The sequence below is a fragment of the Columba livia genome, chromosome 19 (assembly GCF_036013475.1).
Source record: "Columba livia isolate bColLiv1 breed racing homer chromosome 19, bColLiv1.pat.W.v2, whole genome shotgun sequence".
NCBI lineage: Eukaryota > Metazoa > Chordata > Aves > Columbiformes > Columbidae > Columba > Columba livia.
Genome location: NC_088620.1, coordinates 4,299,532 through 4,320,614, shown reverse-complemented (window position 1 = coordinate 4,320,614; position 21,083 = coordinate 4,299,532). Strand labels below are relative to the sequence as shown.

The following is a 21,083-nucleotide window of genomic DNA, read 5'->3' as shown; positions in this document are numbered from 1 at the left end:
CCCTCCCCTAGGGCCCCTAAACCCCACCTCAGCTGGATTTCAAGGCTGCACCGTCAAGCTGGCTCCTGTCCCCCCGCTCCTGCCAGCAGTAGGAGAGCTGCATCTCCCAGAAGCTGTTGCTCTGATTCAGCCGTACCCAGAGCAGCAGCGGTGAGGCTTTGACCTGCTTTAACCTGCTATCTTGCCTGCTTTCCTCCCGTCTGAAGTGAGAGAAGGCGGCTGTGCTGGCTGAACGCTGAATAATTCAGTCAGGCTCCGCAGCACCCCGGGGCTGGGCATCGCCTCTGCCAAAGGGCTGGGAAGCAAAATCCTTCCTCAACAGAGGCAAAGGGAACACAGAGCAGCTGAAATACAACATCCCTCATGTGTAGGTACCGGCCAAAGCCGCTTCCTTGCCACGGACACTCGGATTCACAGCTTGCTCCCAGAGCACCGATGCTCGGAGGCTGTTAGTGCTTTCAGCCATGACGTGGCATCTCCAGCTCTCTTACACACAGATTCAAGTGAAGCATGCTGAGTGTGTCTGCGTCTGCTCCACGGACCACGTTTTCTTCCTTCCTCCCTTTTAGAGACTGCAATATTCCCTGCTCTGCTTCGTCAGAGAGAGGGCAGGGTTGTAAGATGGGGAGAGAGACCGTTCATCCAGCTTATGCTTAGCTTCTGAGCAGGGTTTGCTAGAATTAAGGACAGGGAGGGGAGGGGAAGGAAAAAAAATCATACATGAGGTCAGCTTATCCGTGTGTGAGGAGGAGCATGGCAGAGGAAGGCTCACCGGGTCAGCCGGGTGGCTGGGGAGCATCTCTGGGGGCTCTGAGAGAGATGGGGAGAGGCTCCCAACCTCATCCAGGCTGTTTACCCCAGCACAGACAGAGCACAAGAAGCATCAGGCCACAGTTCCTCTGTCTTCTTTGCATCTCTTGTGCAATTAGCCCTGTAAAACGAAGCACTGACTTCTTTACCTATTCACATAAGGCACAGCATTACTGTTTGCTAATGGTTCTGCTTTGGAGGGTGTAAATTATTGCAAGCAGCAGTGAAAAAACAATGAGTTGTGCTAGGGGTCCACTGTCTGGAATTAAATGAGAGGTTTTGGTCCCCAAAGTCTCTGTCTGATGGCCTGAGCTTGGGCCCAGGCATCACTAGAGCGCGGGTGAGTTATGGACTCAGGCTCTATGCTCTGCGCAAGTCACCTCCGGAGTCTGAGCAACAGGAATTATTGTGCACCGAGATAATTATTCCCTGCATACTGCACTACAGCTCATTAAAAGTTTGTTAATGTTTGCAAATTGCTGAATAGTGTTTTTTGTTGTTGCCTTCTCTGATGAGGCAGGGACTAAAAGGCAGATTCCGATGGTGACTTGTTCGCTGTGTTATTTTGGTCACAACAGGCTGGGGCTGTGCTGCACATAGGGATAAGGGTTTGCGTTGTGCAGCTTCACACCACAGGACTTCAGCAGACCGCACAGAGGTCAGGGGGCTGAGTCCCACCAGCGTAGCCATGTCCCATCAGAGACCCCAGGCTGTCTCCAAGTTACAACCTCCATCTGAGCTAATCACCCAGATTTCTGTACCAGCCAAAAATGTGTGTGACTCCTTCCTGGCGTCTCAGCTGGAGATATTGACTTACCCTTAAATGGGCCGTGCTACTGCAGTCTGATGGTGGGGTAAAGTATCTCTCATCTTGGAATAGAAACTGGAAGTGAACATCAGTGCCTGATACCTGGGAATACAGCTGAATTCAGTGAAAAAGCCCTGCAGAAGGAACAGGAAAGGGATAACCAGCCCGGCTTCACAGCCAAATTTTCCTACACGTGGATGGTACTAAGGCAGGAGCAAGGAGGAGTACCAGTAACACCTGACAGCTCTTCTCCTGTCTTGCAGGTGTAAATGCAACCTCCATGCTAACCTGTGCACCTTCAAGGAGGGCAGCCTGCAGTGCGAGTGCGAGCACAACACCACGGGGCAGGACTGCGGCAAGTGCAAGAAGAACTTTCGCTCCAGGTCTTGGCGAGCAGGGTCCTATCTGCCTCTCCCCAACGGGTCCCCCAACGCCTGTAAGTAACCTGCAGCGAGCCAGCCCGGGCCACGCACCCAGCTGGGGCTGCATAACACCCACAGATGGGAGCAGAGTCTCACCTTGTCCTTCTCCATCTTGAATCAGGGCAGGATGTTCAGCTTTTGAAAGAGAAGTGGCTATTTCATAGAATAGTTTGGGTTGGAAGGGACCTTTAAAGCTCATCTAGTCCAACCCCCTGCCACGAGCAGGGACATCTTCACCCAGGTTACTCAGAGTCCCATCCAGCCTGGTCTTGACTGTTTCCAGGGATGGGGCATCCACCATTTCTCTGGGCAACCTGGGCCAGTGTTTCACCACCCTCATTGTACCTCATTTACCTGTGTCTTGGTACACAGAGAAATGAGAGACGGTCTGAGTGGATGCAGAGGTGATTTGTTGGCTACTGGTAGGTGAGTGATGAGTCAAAATGATGGTCAATAATAGGAAGGATGACCTTGATATAGGTCCATAGCTTTGTAGATATTAAAATTAATGTCTTTTGAAGAAGACATTGTTTAGTCACAGTACAGCACTGGCTGGCAAGTCGTCCATGGGCTCAATGCTGGCACTGCTCAGCTGCGGGAGCACGCCTTGCTTTCTGGATTGCTTTCTGGATCCCGTTCTGTGTATGTTGGCATGTCAGGAGAGCGCCGTGAGCTGCAGTCCCTCTGTGCAGCTCCGGTCTCATCCCATCGCCTGCTGGAGCAAGGCACTGACAGAGCAAAGGCACGCAGATGAGATGAAGGATGCAGCATACCCACCGCTGTTCGAGCAGGGGAGTTAGGGCAGGAAACATCACAGATGGGCCAGTTTCTCCCGGGTTTCTGGCCAGTCCACATCACCAGACTTGCTTAAAAGCCATAGTGGCCGCTCCAGCCTTTCAAGCAACAGCTTTGAGCATTACCAAAGAGAATCTTTTCCCTCCCTCCCCCCCAATTTTTTTGAAAGATTTATATGCTTTAAGATGATCAAAGCTGAAATCCAGGCTCCGAAGGCCGTGACGGGAATGTTTTGTGTGTGCCAGGGCTGGTAGACGAGCAGGTTCTTTGAAAGGGAACGAGCTTGTCAGCTCCCACCAAGCGGCTGCATTGCTTCAAAGGAGCCTGGGAGAGTTTCTGGTGTTGACAGGCACAGACATGCTGTTCTCTCTTTCCCTCCCCTCCGTTCCTTGTGTATCTTCCTATTTCTCTTTTTCCTTTGCTCTTTCTTTTCCCATTCATCTCTCTTCCCATCTGTCATTCAGTCTTCATGCCTGACCTCAACTCTCTGTTGCTTCTTCCTCCCTCCATCGACATCCTCTTCCTCCCCGACAGAGGCAGTTCTCTGAAGCCCTTTCCTCTTGGTGGTCCTACCTCTTCCATCACTGGTCCTGTGCTCTACACTCGTGCAAAGCTGAGACTTTCCATGATCTGCTTGTGACAGTAGGGAGGACCACGACCATTAGTCTCCTGGGGGCTGAAAGCCCAGAGCTGGTCCTTAGATGGTCTTGGACTGGTGGGTTGAAAGCCAGTGGCTTTGCAGTGTCCTGTTGAGTGAGTGCTGCAGTGGGAAGGGTGTTCAACTCGTTGCAACAAGCCGTTTCAGTCCCCACAGTTTGTATTTAGCAGGATGAACCCTAGCAGATGTGTTGGTCCTTTGCTGGGCTTTGATGGTCGGTCAAGGAAAGGGTTAACAAAAAAAACCCCATCAGCAAGGACCACGCGGGTTTTAATTCCCCAGGTGGAAAGCTCACTATGCCACGACCTTGAGATGCCCTGTCTGGTTGCCTCTGTGGTTTGTCAAAAGCAGCTTTAAAGCTGTTGCAGCAAACTGATATGCCTATGGGTGAGACCCCTGCTAATTAACTGCAGTTCGGTCCCTCTGTCGTGTTTCTGCTGGTATCGGAGCCGGTGCATCCTGCTCCCAGTGACCGGGCTTCTTCTTGCTTTTTTCCAGGTGCAGCTCCAGGCTCAGCCTATGGCAGTAAGTAAAATCATAACCGAAATGCTGGCATTTAACACCCTGATGCATGGCCCTTGCAGATGTCACTAGGAAAAAAACAATATTGTTATTTTCTGTCCATTATCATTTTCCAGGCAATAAGTCTTCCCTACTTGTGCCTCATTTTCTGTCCTGTCAAAGAGCCTTCTATTTTCTTCCTTCGACTTCAGCAGCCTCATTTTGCCTCATCCTCTGGCATGGTTTCCCCCCATGAGGTTCGTTAGAATGGCAGCCGGAAAGGAAATTAAAAAAGAGACTCTTCAAAACCAGCAGTGCTGGCTGTGAACTTTTCCCCCCTAGTATTGCAGAGTTCTGCTCTGAGAAGGAGCCGGGTTTGAATTATTTGGCATGGAATCCAGTCTGGGTCACCTTGGGCTATCGATAAGCAAACATATACAAAGTGTGTGTACATCTGTATGTGCACATGTATATGAACATATGTCTATGAAGTCTCGGCAGAGAAGACAGTCGAGCTCAGCGGGGATTTCTATTGAAAGATTGATGGTAGGGTAGGGCTCCTTATTTAACAAAGCTGGAGGTAGTTTGATATCAAAGAGCCTTGAGTTTTGGGTAGGCAGAAGCCTGGGTTTGAATTTTGTGGCTTGGAATTACCCTCCAGAAGAAACGAATCGGAGAGCTGAATGAATAATGAATTCTTTGCTTTGCAGGCAGGTGGAAAGAATTGGAAGAGAAATAGTTTCAGAGAGATGCAAATGCAATTAAGAAAAATGCACCTAATTGAAAAGTGGAGGATGGTTTTTCTGGGTAAATGAACCGTATTTAGATTTTTAAGCAGTTAAATTTAAATGCTTAAAAATTTCAAATAAAAAAATCAAAGTCACCCTTAAGTAATTTAGGATTTTAAAAATTAAATGTTTTAATAGTGAAAAATATTCATCACTTTTCTGGTTAAAACCATTTTGATAACTCTTTTTTTTTCTTTCCCCCCTTTAACAGAGCTTGGCATCCTCATTTCTACCTTTGTTTTACTGGAAAATGTTCCCCATCATGTTTTTCTGCTAGGGAGGAGCTGGGGGGGTGCTGGGAGCGATGCACACGAGGTGGACAGGAGGGATTTGTGTCCAAGGCCAGTTAAGGAGAGATTATTTAGCCTGCATGGGAGACTAGAAGTGACCTAAATTAAGTATTTAAACTAGCTCAGGGCTATTATGAAATTAAGCACGATAATCTGCATGAAGCAGTGGGACAAACAAGGACAGGAGGGCAGCAGGTGTAAGTTAAGTAGGAATTTGTGTTGCGAGTGTTATTTTGGTTGGGGCTGTTGTGGCGAGCGCCGTGGGGTGGGCACCGCACCCAGGGTCGCTCCTGCTCAGCTCCGCAGGGCTGGTGCCGTTAATTAATTTGCCTTGAACGAAGGGTGCCAGTGGAAATTAACACATGCCAATGGTAGGGGTTGGTTTTGGTGGTGCCGGGTATTTTGCTGCCTGTGGGGTGGCAGAAGGGACCCCAGTGCGGGCGGGGGGGCTCCTCTGCACCCCCACCTGCTCTTCACCCCATCTCTGCCCAGAAGTGCTTTCATTTCCCCTTTTCAGCTTAATTGGCAATTAGTTTATGACAGAGCTGTAAGTATTTAAGCCAATATCTGCGCCAACAGCGTAAGCTCATACAGCCGCAGCCCCCTGTATGCACACAGGCACTCGCTGTGGCCGGCGTCACCGCGCTGCCATCGCCTTAATCCCCACGGTGCCCCAGTTGTAACCGCGCTGGGAAGTGGGTCACCAGTTCAGCCCCAGCAGCCTCCCGGGCTGGCAGGGAAACCCTCCGTTCCCCCCCAGTAAGCGCCTCCTGCCTCTTCTCTTTGCTTGCCAGCGTACGAGCGACCGCAGCGGGTTCCCACCGCCAAAACCACCACTGCAAAAACGACCACCACACCAGCACCCACCACCACAACAAGCACCACCAGCACCCCACTACCTGCCACCACCACCACCACCCAGCCAGGTGGGTGCCACACTCCCTGCCAGGGCCAGGACTCCAACGCTGGGCTCCTCTTTTCGGCTGCTTCCCATCCTGGCTCCTCCGGTGTTGGTGGCGCTGGTTATCTGCTCTGTAGGATGATAAAGGGACATGGATAAAAATCACCCCAACTTTGTTCACATCCCCCAGACTCTGGGCAGTGCTGGTTTGCTGTTCTCTCTATTCAGCCCAGGGAAACTTTGACACCTGTAACACAAACATAACGGTCCCTATAAGCAGGGATGGGACATCGGGTCGAGGGAGAAGCTGGTTCTGTCCTTGCTGGCTCTCCCAGTGCTGCATCCAGCCCCTTGGCCAGACTCAAGGATGCGATGTGGGATGCAACGCAGGGTGGGACGCATGACGGGACACAGGATGCGATGCAGGATGCGATGCATCTCCAAGGGCAGTTTCCCAGGTCAGAGCCACTCTGAGATTCTGCAGGCAGCTGCTGTACAAGCAGCGCAGGAGCACGCAGGGCTGGAATTCACACACACACCAGAAACATCCTTTCCTAATTTCTAAAATCACCCCGTGGAGGAAAACTTTTGTCCTTTTTCTGGGGGTTTCTCCTTCCCTCCCACTGTGAACACGGAGACAGCGTTTTCACTTGTCTTTTGGAAATGAGCAGATAAAACTTAACAGCAGGACATTTTTTTTAAGCTTCTCATGGGGGAATTAGACACGCATTCCTCCCATTGCCATGCTTTCTGGGCCTGATATTTCCCAGGAGGACGTTTTACACCCACAGTATGTTAGTAACAGTCTGTCTGGGGGAGCTGCCAGAAGCCAGTCAAAGGGATGAGGAAACTTGATTGCATGTTTATGCAAATATAGATATATTCATGGAAGTGCCCTGCTTGAGTAGTTAATCAGGAAGCTGAGGATTTAGCTCCATCTTCCATGGAGCTGGAGTGACCCTGGGCAAAAAAGGACAAGTCTCTTGTCTGGTAGGAAGTGTTCTTCACCCAGGACTATGTGCAGGAGAAGGGTCACCCACCACCAGAGCTCAGGTCATGGTCACAGCCCCAGCCGTGACAGGTGACCACCTCTACATTTGCACCACACTCTTGGGGTCCTTTGATTTTTATCCATGCTTGCCCATAGCGACATTTTTGCAAGTGCCGTGTACGTGTGGGTGGTGTGTTCAGCATCTATCATGTGGCTGATTTGCAGCGCTCTGCCTCGCTTGTGTCGTACATCTGGGGTGGGCAGGATGGCATCTGTGTGGGGTTGGGGCGTGTGGGGTTGGTCTCTCCTGCCAAACTGCTCTGAGGAACCTGGGAGATATTGTGCACCTCAGGGTTCAGTCCTTCTCCAAAACCTGCTTCCTGGGCAGAGAAAACGTTTCCATAGTGCTAGCATTAGCTGATGGCAAGGGATAAAATAAATAACTAAATCACAACCCAACTGCCACGTCTCTAGCTTGATATGGTCAAGCCTGAGCTCACAGCTCCTCACCCTCATCCAGCCCCCATCTATGTGTCTGCAGAGCCAGGTCCCAGCCCAGAATGGTGTTGCTGGCGATGGAGACAGTCCCTGGGGGGGATGATCTGAAACAGAAGGTGGTCAGGGCCACCCAGCAGCTCTCTTACCCAGGCACCACGCTGGGTTTGATGCCAAAGGTCCATCACGTGCCTTTGACCAGGGAATCAAGGCACAGCCTCATTCTGATCTGCTTTTGGCCAGAGACCTTCCTCCTGCTCCGGTCCTGCAAAATGTAAAGCACTTATTTAAATACCATGACATCCCCAAGGGGCTATGAACCTGACCCGCCTGGACCTCAAGGGAAACTGCTCGTTAAAGAGATGACCCTTCCAGCTCCTGGGAAGACGCCCATTTGCAGGAGACACAATAACCCCAAGCTGGGTCAGAGTCCCACAGTGAGATACTGTGTCCTTACCTCCTTTCTGAACTTTAGAAGCATTAAACAAACCCCTCCTTGCTTTAAAAACGCCTCAGCCAGACAACCATTAAAAAAAAATAAGTCCTGTTAGTGCCCTGCCCCATCCCTGTGCTGTTTCACCCTCTAATTTACACCCTGTCTTCTACCCTTTGAATTTCTGCTCTCCACCACAAGCAAGCACCATCAGACCAGCCTCTGAGCCTGTGAGAGAGACACAGAAAAAAACAGGTATTTAAAGCCAGCCCGATGTGTTTTTCCCCTTCTCCTTCGTGCCTCCGCACACTAGTGGGTAGCAGCAAGGCAGCGTCACACGTAGGCTAGAGGAGCAGATTAGATTTGCGTTGTCTCCGGGTTGCACGGATCTGCTAGACATCTGCTTCCTTGGCTGCTCGTGGTGTTTTCCGCGGTCAAGGTGGAGCTGTGGTCATGTTCATAGGATGCTTTTGTGCCCAGTCACCTGTCGTGCGGTGAGAAGGGGAGAAGGATGAGTTTATGGGCACGGTCTGTGGTCTGAAGGCAGCCGAGGCTGCCAAAATGGGTAGAAAGACGGGAAAGCAGAGTTACCCTAAGGAGGATGAATTAAGTGCTATTCTCATTTGCCTTCTGCAGTTCTGTTATTTCAAAACCTTCCTTTGAAGCCTGTCAAATCCTCGCTTGCCATTTGTTGCATTTTTCCCACATTCAAAATAAGAAAAGAACTCTTCCCCCCCGCCCCCCGCTTCCATCTTCCATTTTCCCCCCAATCTGCAGCAGTTTCAGCAGTAGCAGTTCACCTCCGGCAAAAACAAAGCCAACCTGAGCCCTGCCTGACTTTGTGTAGGTCCTGCAGAAAGGGGACCCCATGTTTGTGTTTTGATAAAGACATTTTCACTCTCCTTCCCCACTACTCCAGAGCCGCTTCCCCCCATGTTTTTTGCTACAAAGTGTGACTTCTTGGTTCAATTTATTCTGCTACCCCAGAAACCCACCAAGACAAGCGGGGACTGATACAAGCTCCCAAAATAAGAGCTGCCCAGTGTTTCCCATTTGTATGAACTTGGTCTGGGGGTGAAATGTGTCTCTCCCCCTCCCAAGATGTAAAACTGTCCATTAACATCCCAGAGCTACAAGGGAAAGGTTCTCAGGATAATGAGCATTAATAATTTTCCTGGCTCTGTAAACGCATCTGAGGGGAGGTGTATGTGAATGACTAAAAAGCAAAAATGCCTTCAGGGCTGTTTTTTATTGTGACTCTAATTAAACCCTTGCCAATTTGCACTGGGCTTTTTTCATATTCTCTTTAACACCATATTAATATCAATTGGTTTCCACTTTCCAGCTGAAAAGGACAATGTCTATCACCTTCTCTTAGAGCTTGTCATTTAAAAAAAAAAGGGTTTTTTTTCTTTTTTATTCTGCATTGTTTATCATCCCCTTGACGAGGCTGGGAAATCACATTTCTCTCCTACTCAGGTTTGTCCTTTGAAACTTGGCAAGGATCGAGAGATACATTTTTTTCCTCCTCCTCCTTATGTTACCCAACTGGAGCTTGAAATTAATAATATGGCTTTTAAAATTTTATTCCTTGGTTTGTTTTCTAGCAAACCTGAAGATTGTTACCAATATTGAGGAGCCGGGGAGGGGGATGGAGCCAGTGGGGGTGAGGGTTTGCAGGGAAATCAAACAAGTGATCTATAAATTTCTTGCTGGTTTAATTTCTCTGCAGTGGCTTGCAAATTCTTTAAACTGGTGTTTCCCAGGGAAGAGCAGAGCCTGAGGGAGGAGCTAGATGTTGGGATTAGACTTTGTGCCTCCATCCTAAGACCTGTGCTATTTCTTAGTTCCATTATTTCAAAGCAGAGATAATCATAGAAGCACAGAATGGTTTGGGTTGAAGGGATCTTCCAAGTTCATCCAGTGCCATCCCAGCCATGAGCAGGGACATCTTCACCAGCTCAGGTTGCTCAGAGCCCCGTCCAGCCTGGCCTGGGATGTCTCCAGGGATGGTTCATCCACCACCTCTCTGGGCAACCTGGGCCAGGCTCTCGCCTCCCTCACTGGTAAAAGTTTCTTTTACCTAGCCTGAATCTCCCCTGCTTTAGTTTAAAACCATCACCCCTTGTCCTGTTGCAACAGGGGCACGGATCTGTCGCTGATCTCCTTATCCAAACACACAGGGTTGAGTCGGTTTTGTCTCCCAGAGCTCTGACCCTCCATCAGAGCTCCTCACTGGTGGCCAGTTCCCCCCGCACACCCAGTAACGCAGCTTTTTCCCCACTTTGATCGCTGCAAGACTACACCAGCTTGTCAGCAGCTGCCCCGCTGCAAGTGGGATCCCCCCCGGCCAAGGCTGGCCCAGGAGCAGAAGGTAGGAGACACGTAGCTGAGCTGGGTCCTGCTGGCGAGTACCAGCTCCTGACGTTCAGCAAACGCTTTCGTTTCTAGTCGCGCTTCTCTGGTTTCCATGCATCGCTCTCCTCCTCCCGCCTGGGAGAAAGCTCTGGGTTTGCCTGAGCTGGGGATCTGGTGAGGCTGAATTGAGCCTCGGGGTTTTAGTCGTGTACATGAAAGATGAGGGTGGTAAGTGGTAGAAGAGACTGTTCGCAGCTCGCTGCTGGGGTGAATGGAGAGGACCATGGAAATCCCATCATCTCCTGAGACCAGAGTCTGTCTGTAGAGCAGAATAACTTGGTAAATAGATTGGCCTGTGTCGTTTGTAGCATAGATGCCGCCTTCTGTGTTTCCTCACTTCAGGTCTCCTGCGGCACTGCCTGGGGTGAGCTGCTCCTGGTGGGAACCCTGTGGGGCTTCACGCTGGCTGTTGAGGCTGAAGTTTCTCCTCCTCGGGGTTCCCACCAGCACAAACGCCTCAGCAGCTGGTGCTCAGCTCCTGTTTCCCATCTGAGGTGCCTGTAGCTCGCTCGAGCCATAGACATCAGCATCCCTTCCAGTGCAGAACATAACAACTGCTGGAGCTGGGCCCAGCACACAACCCGGTGGTTGGAAATACTCAGCTGTCAGGGGGGAAGAAAGTGCTGAAATTGAGGCTCTTTGGAACTGTTGTGGTTTGGGACCCATCTCTGGCCTCGCAGAAACAAAACTGTATTTGCTACAGTATGGGCATCAATGCCAGGTGATGCTGACAGTCTCTGCCAAACAAACAGGGCTTCTGAGTCTTGACAGTGGTCTGCAGGGTCACCTTCTCTCCATGCTTGGGTGATATAATGACCACATGCCAACGCTCACCCCATCCGGCAGCTCCTGCACCCTCCCCTTAGGAGTGCTGCTTCTGTCTTAAAGACTCTAATTGCCAGGAGACTTTGTCTCTCGTTCCTGCTTCAGCACATCCTCAATCAGATATGGCTCCACCAACTCACCCTAGATACCTGCCTAGAGCTTCCAGTGTCCCTTTGCCACCTTTTTAAGCAACCAAGAGGGAGATCTGTACTAAATCTGATGTTCTCTCTAACTGATGCCATCGTAAGCTGTTGAGCGCCCACCAAACACAGCGGCACTTGGACCTAAACCGAAGCCACCAGACACTCCTGAGAACATTCGAGGTAAGGCTGTGCCTGCCCCCAAGGACAGGGCAGGACGGGCTTCTGCCCCAGAGCCTGTAGGCGAGGACAAGCCACCCATCATAGACATGACCCACCATCATACAATCTGCTCTCCTGCTCAGAGGGTCCACCTCAGCTCGGTTCTGCTCATCCAGTCACATGGGCATCTTTTTGGAGACATGTTTAGAGCTGGGGTGGCTGCAGGGTGTCTCCTGGGCCCCAGGAGAGCCCACAGGCACCTCAGCTGCTTTAGGAAGGGGTGTCTTGCCATGGGGCAAGGGGTACACACCTTTCCCCAGCCAGGATTAATGGGCAAGATTAATTGGGCTGATCAGCTGCACTGGCCCAACAGGGCCAAGCCCCATTAGCAGATCACCCTGTAGAGCTTCCTCATGGCCACAGCCCTGTCGTTGTGAGGGACAGGCACAACCATGGGGGCTTCTCCACAAGGATACGGCCCCCAGGGCCACCTGCAGCACCCACTGCAGAGATATGGGGCTTCAGGCACCTTGGGGACCCATGGAGCCGCTTCTTCCCCCCCAAGCATCAAACCCCATCAGCTCAATTTGGAAGCGTTGGCCTCTACCCCCAGCTCCCTGGTCACTTGGTGAGGAAGCACCAGCTGGGGCAGCCCCTAAACCTGAGGAATGGGCCCAGCCCCACCATGCCGGGCTGGCCCTGGGCGTCCTCTCCCCACCCCAGCACTCAGATGTGTTTTATCGTCTCGCGTAGCGGCTCCGAAGAGCAAAGCAGGGCGCACAGCAGGCAAGAGGCACGGGAAGAAGCCAGGTATGTGCTGGTGGGGACGAGCCAGGCGGGAGCTCTGCAGGACCCCGTAGCAAGCCCTGCTAGATACCACCTCCATAGTGCTTGTCCTCCTAGTTGTGCTCTACTTCTAGCCACTTTTTGGGTGCCAGCTGGTGTGGCCTCCAACAAACTGAGCCCAGGGCTTGTAGATTTTTTTTTAAAGCTGTTTAGATTTATAGATCCTTATCCCGAATAACCCAATTCACAGCACTGAACGTGCGTAATGGGGAGATGGGTGAGTAGCTCCTCAGCTTCCAGCTCTGCACGTTGCAATAGTGCAGCGCATTGAGTTTTTCATGCATCAAACTTTGAGGAGGGGAGAAGACGACGAGAAATTTAGCAGCTACCAGCTGTCTGGTGCAGAAATAGATGCTGGCACTGCCAGAGTGGTGTTCTTGGCTCGCTTTGGCATTGTTCGTGTAGCAGAGCTACCCGTAGTAGGGTAAGATGCGGAGCGGTGCTAAGCAGTGAGAAAAAGCTTGTCTCTGATTTTTCTTAAGCATCCTCAAAGAGCTCAAAACTCATCCGGCTCAAACCAGACTCTGGCCCAGTGGCTCCTATTGAAACATATAAAGGTAAGAGGAGGGAGCGCGGTGCTTCAGGGCTCCTGGTTGTTGCGCAGGTGATGTGGTCCAGCAGCTTCTGACTAAAGATGGGGAGGGTTTCCCTATTTGAGTCATAGGAGGGCATCCCTAGGGTGAAACAACACTTGGGGATTGAGGCAGCCAGAAGTATTTGAGCTGAAAGTCTTTGGGTCTTGGTGAAGCAGGCAAAAGTTGTTTCACAGAAGGTCAAGATTACAGCAGACTGTCAGGTCCTCTGCAAGCAGCTGTGAACCGTGGGGAAACCTCTGCCCTGCTCCATCTTCCCTGGTCTTCATTTCATTGACACAAGTCTCCTCCACCAGTGCATGTGCATGCCAACCCACAGCCTTCCCTCTCATCCCTCTGCCATCCTTGAGTGTTCAGTGCTAGAGCTTGGACCAAAACTCCAGCTTTGAGTCTCTTTTCCTCCTCTCCAACAGCTGAGGAAGCTCCGAGCTGGCTGCCCCCACCTCTGCTCACAGTGTCCCCTGCCTGTGCTGGCTGGGACACCTCCTGACAGGGGCAGCAGGGCATCTCTTCCTGCAATACACTTTTAAACTCCCAGAAACATCCAGCACCCTGACTCCAACACCGCAAGGTGGTCACCATTCTAAGTCATTTCATAAAAAGCATAAGCAGCAAGTAATCAGCTTCCTCTAGCTATGAATTAAACCCAGCTGGTTGGTTCCTAACATGTGCTCACAGCTGAGAGAGGTCAGGAGCAGTGTTCAGCTAAGTGACAGTGGCATCTCCCAACCACCAGCAACACTGGCAGGCAGCCCTGGTTTGAACCCTCACACACTCATCCACTGCTTTTTGAAGAACCCCACACAAGCAACACTTCCTTGCACAGACTCATTTTAAGCATTTAACGCGAGAGTCACCACGCTGCACAACCAGCATCGGTTTGGGAGGTACAACAGCAAGGGGGATGCTGAGCAGGGACATGGGAGAAAGCCAAGGGGCAGCGAGGTTTCACCTGGACACGCAGCAGCTTTGGCTCCATTTTAGCCTTGCCCAGGGCTTTCCTGGTGCTGGAGGCAGCAAGTCCTGCTGCACCATCTGCTGCCAGTCCCCTCCTTGTCACAGCCTCCAGCACAGCCTTTGCTGAGGCTCTGCACCCCAGCCCAGCTCCCTCACAGGTCCTGCAGCCCCACCAGAGCCAAACCCAGCTGTGCTCATTAACAAGGCAGCTGTTTCATTAACACCTGACTCCCCTCCACAGCCTGCTCCCATGATTATGCATTTTCTTAAAGAGATCATGTCCTGGGACTGGCTCTCCTCTCCAAGCAATGGCTTACAGCCCGAGCCCCCCATGGCAGTGAGGAAGGGCAGCTGCTGTGCACACTCATCCTCCCCAGCCCCATGTCAGCAGTAGCCACAGCATTTCACTGGGGCAGGAGCCTCCTCCAAAGCCTGGTGGCTCCTCACCCCTGCCGGCACAAGGGAGGATGCTCCTGGCCCAGCTCCCCAGCTCTCTCCTCCTTTCTGCAGACTGCGAGTGCTATGGCCACTCCAACCGCTGCAGCTACATCGACTTCTTGAATGTGGTGACCTGTGTGAGCTGCAAGCACAACACGAGGGGCCAGCACTGCCAGCACTGCCGCCTGGGCTTCTACCGCAACAGCTCGGCGGAGCTGGATGACGAGAATGTATGCATAGGTGAGCACTTCGGCATCACCCGGACAAGGGACAGCTCATGTGGGACCCTGATCTGTGGGGTGGGCTTCAGTTCAGCCCCTCTTGGGGATGATGTGTCCACCTGCATGCTCCCCAAGGACAGCAGCTGTTACCTAAGGCATTTCTTCCCTGAAAACAAACCCCAAATAATATCTAACTTGATTCAGATGCATTGCTCTACCAGGAGCTGCTCAGCTCCAAAGCGGGGTGTTCTTCACACCTGTGGCTGTTTGCACTATTGGACCCTCTTGTGAAACCATCCCCTTGGTCTCTAACAGCCCTCCCATAGCACACAGCCAGACTTTTCCAGTCCCAAACACCTCCCTTGGGACATCAGTGGGCACAAAGCCCTGGGCAGGACAGGCACTAACAGCCTCATCTTTGGCCAGAATGTAACTGCAACCAGATCGGCTCCATGCACGACCGCTGCAACGAGACCGGCTACTGTGAATGCAAAGAAGGAGCCACGGGGCCCAAGTGTGACGACTGTTTGCCCAACTACTACTGGAGACAGGGCTGCTTCCGTGAGTAGCTGGCAGCACCGGGTCCCCCTGCGGCAGAGGGACAGGGGAGGTGTGAGACGGCTCCAAACAAGAGAAGGAGCTTCAGCACTCGGGCGCCCTGTGGTGCTCAGGGTGTAGGGTGAGCAGACTCCAGCCGTTCCCCCCAAATCCAAAATGACTTGATAGCTTTGTCCTTGGAGTTTGCAGTCAGTTTCCTCTGGTCGTGGGGCTGTTGTAATGCTATGAGGGCTGGATAATTTACCCACTTGGATCTAGAGAAAAAAGCTAAAGCTTCTAGATTCTCATAGAATCAAAATAGTTTGGGTTTGAAGGGATTGTCAAAGCTCCCCCAGTGCCCCCCCTGCCATGAGCAGGGACATCTTCACCAGCTCAGGCTGCTCAGAGCCCCGTCCAGCCTGGCCTGGGATGTCTCCAGGGATGGTTCATCCACCACCTCTCTGGCCAACCCGGGCCAGGCTCTCACCTCCCTCATTCTGCTGCAGTCAAGGGGTTTAACATACCCCAGGTTAACAGCCATGTCCTCCCCTCCCACCTCGTAGCCAACGTCTGCGATGACGAGCTCCTGCTCTGCCAGAACGGCGGCACCTGCTACCAGAACCAGCGCTGCATCTGCCCTGTGGGCTTCAAGGGGGTCCTGTGCCAGCAATCCAGGTGTGAAGCCGACAAAAAGGACTGCGATGGTGCCCCCAGCGCCCACGGCAGCCTCAGCACCGTCCTGCTCGGGGTGCTCGCCCTCCATCTGCGCGGCTGGGTGGATCTCTGAGGGAGCCCAGCCCAGGCACGTCACCCGAGGGACCTGGGGAGACAAAGGTAACGGGTGGCTCTGCTCCCCCCGCCGTCTCCTCCACCTTCCTTCACGCTAGGACTTGCACAGCACCTTTCGGTCCACGTTCCGAGCAGAGAGGTATTGCAGAAAAACCAGGGGCTGACTCTTGCCCACGAACCCATCCCGGCAGCACCGGGGTGGCCACAGCGCGGAGCCGGCGGCCGAGCACCAGCGTGGGGACTGCACCAGACCACGGTCCCGCAGCCCGGCGGGGACACAGGGCTCGTCCTTCCCTCCGCACAGCGACTTTCCTTCCCTGCTCTGCACAGGGCGACCTGGGGCCGCCGGGGCCCTGGTGAAATAGTGCCGCTATCCAAGGGATATTTTTTTTATTATTACTTTATTTACTTTGGTATAGGCTGGGGTGTTCTTTTTATTTTTCCCTCTTCTTAGCATCCTGTTCTGAAAGAGCCTGTCATGATAACTCCAGAGCCCTGAGACACAACAGGCAGGGGAAGGGGAGGGGGGAAATGGGGATTCTGGTCCATCCTTGCTGCATAGTCCCATGTCCCACCATCGGCCTGGCCTGGCCACGCACATACAGTTGCCTACAACTCCAGTTGCTCCATTGATTTTTGTATTTTCATTGCTGGGTCTTGTTTTCTTGCTGTTATGGACAAGGCAGGGCCATTAGGCATTTGGTACGTGAGGAGTGCAGTGTCTTATCCACACGTGTCCGTATAGTGTACGGTTCAAATACTTTTTTTTTTTTTGGTAGAGACTTATTTTTGTTTGGATTAAAAGTTATAAAAGATCCACAACTTAAAGGGACGTTTTGCCATGAGCATTTGGTTCTGGTGTATCCTCCTCCAGTAAAGCAACTATTAATGGCTGCTTGATCGCCACATTTTCCTTTTCGTGTGCACAGTTAATTACAGGTAAAGACTTATTTTTTTGATTCATAACGTCCTCCTGTGTTTTCTGAGCCACTACCAAGCTGTACCACATGGCGAGGGAGAGGGGAGGGAGAGAGAGGTTGCCTCATCACTGAGAGCTATTAATTAATTCTCCTAATTGCTTTGCTGAACCTAGGTTAGAGCACTAACTGTAGACAATGAACAAAGCTTGAGTGATATATTAAGCACTGGGCTTGTGTGGAAAGGCCATTTCCAATCGAGCCTGTGGGAGAAGCCCAGGGATGCTTCTCCAGGGGAATCTGCTGTCCAACCCCACTGCAGCATCCCATAGAGATGGTGCCACAATGCACCTCTGCAGAAAAAACCTGTTTATTTGGAGTATCTTTAAGCAGACCCATCCAGTGCCCCTGCGACATCCAGCTCCCTCCGTGGAGAAGAGGCAGCGAACTTGTACTGGGAAAAAGGAGAAGAAAACAGGAGCAAAGGCGCAGGACGGATATTGTCACATCAAAGAGCAGCACAGAGAAATCGGGTGCATGTTTTGAGCAGCGTTTAACATCACAGAGGCAGGTCAGAGGACTCAGTTAATCCACCATAAAATAAATGAGGGTTAAGCTCACCCTGCTGAGAGTTGATGTTCAAGGGCGCGGGCCAGCACTGGTTCCTCCCTCCCTCCAATGCAGCCGGTTGCTGTCTGTTGTCATTGACACTTGCACTTTCTTTGTACTTTCTGACTGCGATATATTTAAAATCCTCATCTGTTACTGTTCCTACAAGTAATAGCATAGAACACACTGTAACAAGATCAAGATCTCTAATAGCACTTCTGGAAGATGAAGCAACATTCTCCTTTCCCTGCACTAGTGTTTTTCTCCAGAATATTAGATTAAGCAACAGAAAATTTACTACTTCATAAAGACACATCCCAGACAAACTCCGCACCCAGCAGATCCCCTGCAAACTCACACATTTATTGCGATGCAGGCAGGAATGTGCCAAGCAGCAGCAGCGCTGAATTCACATCGAAAATAACCTTGGTAGAGCACAACAAAGCTCAGAACAGTCGGAGAATGAAGATTGCTGGAGGTGACACACCACTGCACCAGACCTTTTTCATCTTGGTTATTTGGGTGTTGGTTGGTTTTTGTTTGTAAGACAAGACACCATTGGCTTCCTAACTCGGCCCCAGAAGTGGCATCATCTCCCTGCGAACCCAGAACGCCTGTGATGTTCAGTCCTGGACCTTCTGCAACCAAAACCCAGCGAATAGTTGAGTAACTTCAACCAGAAGGGGAAAGTTGTGGTGCCAAAGGGAACCTGCAAAATGCTGAAGATGGTGGAGATCAAACACAAGTCCACCCTCCACACTACGTATAGGATTCTTAGGCTTAGTAGTGATGCAGAAACAAAGCCCTTTGTGAACAGGCAACTGCAAAGGACAAACACAGGAGATCAGGATGGCACTTCACCTGTGCAATGGTGCTGGAGAACTTGCGATCCATAACAGAAACCCCTGCAAGACAAAGAAACCCACAAAACAAAATGAAAATTAAAAAGGGCACAAACAAAACACCAAAGCAAACCCCAAAACACCACCACCCATGAACAAAAAACCACAACCAAACAAAAACCCCAACCAACCAAAAAAAACCACCCAAAACTCTAACACAGAACTTAAACTTGGTATTTAAAAAATCATTTAAAGCTTCTGAAAGCCTCAGCACTGAAGACCCATTAAGTGCAGACATCTGTTAGTACAGAGGTGTCTACACAAAAAGAATAGAGCATTATCAAAATAATAGAGAAACCATCACAGCAAGTACCTGCAAACCCCAAAGTTCATCTTCTTTAAGATAGAAACGTTTGTACACCAGTTAATGCTTCCAAATGGGAGAAGTTGTCCAATGAGCCTGATACTTGTGGAAAGGTTAACCAAAAGGCACTTCTGTTTCCGAGAAAAGCCACTTGTGCTTCTTTCAAGAGGTTTTCGTGTGTATCCCGCCACCAGCACACAGCATTTGTAATAGTTTTTAAATTATACTTGTGTCTGCAAAAAAAAAAAAAAAGTGATCTCTTCAAACAGTACAAGTAGAGCTTTTGATTTTTCTTGTTTACCTCAAATTTTAATGGTTTAGAGTACTGAGAATTTTAGATAAAAGCCCCAAAGCAACACGATTCTGCCCCATGGCACAGGCCGCAGCGTCCAGGCTGAGCCCACAGCCCATGGGCAGGGAGTCACCAGCCCTCAGGTTTATGTATATTTGCTCACTTGCCAGGTAAAATGTTGAGCCTATGGTCTCTGGGAGCTGGAGACAGAACGAGGGGGAAAAAAGCACCATTGGCACTTACCAGGTGCGTTGTTTGGTTTGGTTTCTTCTAAAGATGATGAAGCAGACATCTCATCCAGGAGAGCGATTCGTAAGGAGCCTTGAGGAGGCTGGAGCAGCCAGAGAACCAACACTTCAGCGGTGATAAAATCAACGGCCTCACCAACCGCTTCTGTTCCATAATTGGCTTTCGTGGAAAGGTCCAAATGTAAATGAAGCATAAAGGAGGTGCTGAGCGTTCGTGCTCAGAAATAAGGGCAGAGCTTCCTATCGCCATCTTCTGAGCCCTCAGGCCAGGAGATGGGGAGTTTGGCCACTATCCCATGGAAACTGGCTAAAAATGGCACAGATCTCAGATGCAGAGGAGAGCTTTGGGCTGTCCTAAAGGCTTACTCATAGTTTTGATTCTCTAGGTGTCAAAATAAGTTTCACTGCAGGGTGAAATGCATGAGGAAAGCTGAAAACCACCCATTTTTACCACGTAACCACCTTCCTTCTGTCCTGGCCAGCAACAATATTGGGTTCCAAAAGCTCCATCCCGACCCTGCTCTGTGCTAGTTCAGGGATTAAATTAAAGAGAGGGGAAACCAATGGGAATTCTTTATGACAATGGGAGTCTTTGCTCAATATAACAGTGGAATTGGTGACAAAACTGGACAGCCTGGGAGTTGGTGGCAAATTAGCTGAGGCCTTAGCAGACAGGTACATATGGCTAGAAGGTCCCGTGTCAGCGATATTGGATGTACAAGGCTGCTTAGCTTACATTTATTTGCACTAAAGAATAAGGCATTGGGCTCCTTTCCAAGCATCTTAAAAAGACAAGAAAGGAGGACTTATATACGACTTGGGAATGGACCCGTTGTAGCAAGAGACTGTATTATATCATTAACATTATAAATTCCATTTACAATACAGCAGTCATTTCATCCATCATTTATTCATGCAGACCGGAGAGAATGCCTTGCATTTTTAGGACCGTGGTTCTGTTTATCCTTGGTGTTGCTGTGAAGAGCAGCCCAGCTCCAGCTGTTGGCAACTCCAGTCTCTCCCTTCTATAGGGAAAGCAAATCCCAATATCTCACACTTTGGTAACTGTGAAAAAATATCTCAAATTGGAAATCACTGGGGTTCTATGGTACTTTTTTTGGATCTCGACTGGGAATGTTTACCCTCAGTCAATATGTTCAGAGGACGGGTTGGGTTGGAAGGGACTTTCAAAGGTCATGAGCAGGGACATCTTCACCAGCTCAGGTTGCTCAGTGCCCCGTCCAGCCTGGCCTGGGATGTCTCCAGGGATGGTTCATCTACCACCTCTCTGGGTACCTGGGCCAGGCTCTCACCACCCTCAGCATAAAAAGTTTCTAGTGTCTAGCCAAAATCTCCCCTCTTTCAGTTTCAAACCATCACCCCATTGTCCTATTCCTACAAGTCCTATCCCCACTGAGGAGCAAACAGCCTCCCCCCTGCGCTTCCCAGAGCGGGTTAAGGCTCCTGCAAACAGCGTTTTCCTCGGGGGGCACAGACATGCAGGGTTCAGGTGATGACAGCAGCGGTAGGTACAGCAGCACTCCACGTGACGTACAACAAAACACAGGTAAGAAGAGAAACTTACTAGGCAAGTACCTGTTTGGGTATTGTCATTATATACACGGCTCCGGTTTGTTCTCACATCGCCCTAAGTGGGAGTAATGACATGGAAAACAATTACAGTAAAGCTTAAAGGGAAAAGGAATAACCAGAATTATATTTCACCTGTACAAAGTCTATTTTGTGTACAAAATATAGTTCAACACTTAGAAGAGACTTTCCCTTCTTAATGACATCAAAGACCAACAGCAGCGCTGGTTTTGCACTGAGAATGAAGCTGCCAAGCTTGGAAGAAGCCTGGAAGCCTCTGGATAAAAACCTGAATATCGCTTCTTCCCAAGTCTTTTGGCACAACATCCAATTAAACTGTTTTACGTAAAGTTGTGTTGAATATGTTTCTTTACTGGTTCACCGCACAACCTCCTGCCACCAG

General features: G+C 50.5%; 1 protein-coding gene across 5 annotated transcripts in view; it reads left to right on the top strand.

Moving 5' to 3' along the window:
• The window catches only part of NTNG2 (netrin G2), a 45,277-nt gene extending 28,493 nt beyond the window's left edge, over positions 1 to 16,784 (top strand). For 3 of the 5 annotated variants that reach the window (XM_065035765.1, XM_021280072.2, XM_065035764.1), the window contains exons 4-13: positions 1,882 to 2,054; positions 3,992 to 4,018; positions 5,867 to 5,998; positions 8,094 to 8,147; positions 11,384 to 11,458; positions 12,191 to 12,247; positions 12,766 to 12,840; positions 14,344 to 14,511; positions 14,919 to 15,053; positions 15,593 to 16,784. In XM_065035765.1, the coding sequence (XP_064891837.1) occupies positions 1,882 to 2,054; positions 3,992 to 4,018; positions 5,867 to 5,998; positions 8,094 to 8,147; positions 11,384 to 11,458; positions 12,191 to 12,247; positions 12,766 to 12,840; positions 14,344 to 14,511; positions 14,919 to 15,053; positions 15,593 to 15,816 (1,120 nt within the window). In that variant the 3' untranslated portion in view covers positions 15,817 to 16,784. The remainder of the gene's footprint in view (positions 1 to 1,881; positions 2,055 to 3,991; positions 4,019 to 5,866; positions 5,999 to 8,093; positions 8,148 to 11,383; positions 11,459 to 12,190; positions 12,248 to 12,765; positions 12,841 to 14,343; positions 14,512 to 14,918; positions 15,054 to 15,592) is intronic. The other 2 variants (XM_065035766.1, XM_065035767.1) reach the window with 2 other exon arrangements.
• The last annotated feature ends 4,299 nt before the right edge of the window (positions 16,785 to 21,083 follow it).